Below are 3,252 nucleotides of genomic sequence, written 5' to 3'. Positions count from 1 at the left end.
GTAATAATACAAATTTACTTCTTGGTGTTTACTCAAAACACCGACACCGCCGCGTCCCTCAGATCCACAGGAGAAGGAGGAGGAGGGCTCAGATCCAGAGAAGGACCGACCTACCTCTTCGGAGCCGCGGCCGTCGTCCGGTGGGGGGAGCGGGACCCAGGTCACTAGGGGCGCGGGGTAGCAATGGACGTCGTGGAGGGGGAGGGGAGGAAGGGAGGGAGCGCCGGTGGGCTGGTGGGGCGGGTGCGTCGCAGCAGTGAGCCGGGTTGTGGGGATGGGGGAGCGAGCGGCAAAGTGGGGATGAGGATGTGGGAGCGCGGAGTGGAAGCGAATAAGGGCGGTCGAGTCGTTCTGTGTGCGGTGGGTCTGTCCAGATGGAACGGACGCCCGCTGTATATCATTATCGTATTTTATATTGTGAACATGCCCGACTCTCTAGTCAATAGCCTTTCTCATCGGCCCTTTAGCCATACATTGGAACTGTCTGGGATAACACCGACATGTTCACCTTAAATTACTGATGATCTTTCTCTCCTTGTCAATTACAGGGTCAAATTGACTAGCACGCCAATGAACTCAAAACCGGCTTGTCCTGCTGGAGCCAAAGCAAATCTACCAGGCTTGTCGTGTGTCCTGCGCGGTCAAATTTTCGCGTCGACACCTGCCCGCCTCCTCGAGCCCGTTCTCGGACGCCCTCGCCTCCCGCCCGCCTCCTCCTGCCCCTGTGGCGTCCCCGCCACAAAGGCTACTGACGATGTCCCCCGCCGAGCTAAATATAAGGGAAACGTTGAAGTTCACCGCCATCGCCCCTGCCCTAACTCTTGCCATCCGGTTGTCCAGCCCCGCCCGCTGGGCGGCGTCTCCGCCACCGAGCTCGCCGCCAGCCAACTCACCGCCGCCATGCCTACCTGCCTCCCCAAGCCCTCCCTTCTAAACCCGAAGGAAGAAGAAGCCGTCGCCTGAACACACTCCTCAATCTCAGGCAACTGATATGGAGGAAACGTGCATGAAAAAATAATGTTCCCTAGACATGAATAGTTTATATAAGAAGTTCTGTTGGATTTACGAACAGATGTGTTTTGAGTTGTTGCAAAAATAATATTACATCAGAGCCTCTACAGATAGCTTATTTGTAGGATCACTACTGTAGGGGCAAGCCGCAAGCTGTAGTAAAATGCTGAGTAACATTTGTTTCGGTATAAAACAACACGTAATCCAGGAAAAAAAAAAAGGAATTTCAACATCAAATTGGCCTCCACCGGATTTACTTCGTACGTTGAGGCCATGTTTGTTCAGAACGTAGAATTTCCAGCATTGCCAGCGGCGCACGAATGGATAGATGCTGATAGCATCGACGTGGACCTGCAATTTTTTTCTCAAGAAACCAGCGCGCCAATCGTCACATCCGTCTCGCCGGGCGCGCGCACTGAGGCAGAGCCCTCCGCTCCGCCCGTGGCGAGGGGGATGAGGCCCTTCTCCCGGCACGTCCGGATGGCGGCGTCGAACATGTCCTCCACCGTGCACTTGAATGTGAACCCATGGTCCAGGAGCTTCTTGGATGAGAAGTGCACGGGCTGGAGGTCGTCCTCGATCCCGGGGAACCTCTCCGGGATATCGTACTCGGGGTACCTATCCCTGAGCATGGCGGCGAGGCCGTGGATGGTGGTGTCGTGCGAGGAGCAGACGTAGCGTCCGGCGGCGGCCGGGTGCTCGAAGAGGAAGAGATGGGCGTCGCAGAGGTCGTCGAGGTGGACGAACTGCACCTGTTTCAGGATCGAGTAGTGGGGCTCGTTCCCCGTGACGAGCGCCAGCGCGGTGATGAGGCTGGGCGGCATGCCGGCGCTGAGGAACGGGCCGACCACGAGCGTCGGGATGATGCTGATGAAGTCCAGGCCGTGCTCCGCCGCGTACGCCATGGCCGCCTTCTCCGCCAGGGATTTGGACACGAAGTACATCTGCCGGGTGGTCCGGGGGCGGACATGCATAAAACGTTGCTGTCAGCGCGATCGCCATGGATGGCAGACGAAAACGAAATCCAGTTGAATTGCGCGCGCCGCAGCGTAGAGCAGAAGAAGTCGCTACTACGTACCCATCCGGTCATCTTGACGCGACGGCAGAAATCGACGTCGCTCCAGTTGTCCTGGTCGTAGACGGGCCTCTGCCGCTCCTCGATGTTGACCGTCCCGGCGGAGGAAGTGAAGACGATGCGGCGCACGGTGCCGGACTCCTTGCAGGCTCGCATGATGCTCATCATTCCTTCCACCGTCGGCTTGATCACCTCGTTCTGCAACGGCAACCAAAGGTAGTATGTGCAAATGCTGCAATGACGTTGACTCGTCCAGAAATTGAGCGGCCACGAAGGCACACGCTTATTTACCTCAGGGTCTTTGGACTCGAAGTCCATGGGCGTGGCGACATGGAAGACGCCGGTGCAGCCTCTGATGGCGTCGTCGAAGCTGCCTTCCTCCGCCAGGTCGGCTTTCCACAAGGACAGGCGCTCCGTTGCTCCGGCAAGGTCCAGCAATGGCTTCGTCTTCACAACGTTCGCTGGAGGACACGACACGGAGCAATCAAAATGTAGCTTGCTATGGAATTGGACGCACTGCAGGCTGCACGCACTTGCGAATTGCGACGCCGAACGAACGAGACAACGCACCGGGATCGCGCACGGTCGCCCGGACGGTGTAGCCGGCCTGGAGAAGCTTCATGACGAGCCAGGAGCCGAGGAAGCCCGACGCCCCCGTGACCACCACCGGCCCTTTCACGCTCGCGCCTCCCTCCGTCTTCTCCCGCGGTGCCACCACCTCCCCCATGTCCTTCGTTTTTCTCTGAACTTGCAGAGGCCTGAGCTGACTTGCTTCTTGAGCTGCTGCGTGCTCCTCCAGTAGCCCCACGTTTTTACTATATATAACGACGTAACAGCGCGACTGTGTTAGACTGTTAGGTGGCGGTGCGGCAAGTGCACCGACCCGCGCGATCGGGTGCATCCTCCGTTCAACACCACACTCCCACGCTACACGCCTACCTGCATATCTGCTCGCGTTTTGACACACCGGTACGTGGGAAGCTGGAACGTACTGATAGCAGCCGAGTAGTTGGGGAGGGGAATCGGAAAGTAGAGCGCAAGTAAAAGGCAGGATAGTTTCAGAGTTCTGCTTTTAGAAACATAACAGAATTTGATTCTTACACACACCCTCTCTCGCCTCTCTGTTCTCTCTTTAAAGGTTTTTTTTTCTTTGAGAGAACGCAAAA

The 3,252-nt window shown here is 57.1% G+C and overlaps 1 protein-coding gene across 1 annotated transcript; it reads right to left on the bottom strand.

Annotated features, from left to right (window-relative positions):
- Window positions 1-1,026: 1,026 nt before the first annotated feature.
- Window positions 1,027-2,874, bottom strand: LOC136452553 (dihydroflavonol 4-reductase). Its single transcript, XM_066453161.1, has 4 exons — window positions 2,657-2,874; window positions 2,378-2,547; window positions 2,090-2,284; window positions 1,027-1,955 (listed from the first exon to the last, which is right to left on the bottom strand). The coding sequence occupies exons 1-4, from the start codon at window positions 2,811-2,813 to the stop codon at window positions 1,377-1,379; spliced, it is 1,101 nt and encodes a 366-aa protein (XP_066309258.1). The 5' UTR covers window positions 2,814-2,874; the 3' UTR covers window positions 1,027-1,376.
- Window positions 2,875-3,252: the final 378 nt, after the last annotated feature.

This window comes from Miscanthus floridulus, chromosome 5, assembly GCF_019320115.1.
Source record: "Miscanthus floridulus cultivar M001 chromosome 5, ASM1932011v1, whole genome shotgun sequence".
Taxonomy (NCBI): Eukaryota; Viridiplantae; Streptophyta; class Magnoliopsida; order Poales; family Poaceae; genus Miscanthus; species Miscanthus floridulus.
The sequence above is the reverse complement of the archived record's forward strand: the minus strand, read 5'-3'. Positions and strand labels throughout refer to the sequence as shown.

Coding starts and splice junctions, on each gene's coding strand:
- LOC136452553 (XM_066453161.1), bottom strand. CDS start 2,813: ATGGGGGAGGTGGTGGCACCGCGGGAGAAGACGGAGGGAGGCGCGAGC. Junction 2,548..2,656: donor GGCGACCGTGCGCGATCCCG/GTGCGTTGTCTC, acceptor CGTGTCCTCCAG/CGAACGTTGTGAAGACGAAG. Junction 2,285..2,377: donor TCGAGTCCAAAGACCCTGAG/GTAAATAAGCGT, acceptor TTGCCGTTGCAG/AACGAGGTGATCAAGCCGAC.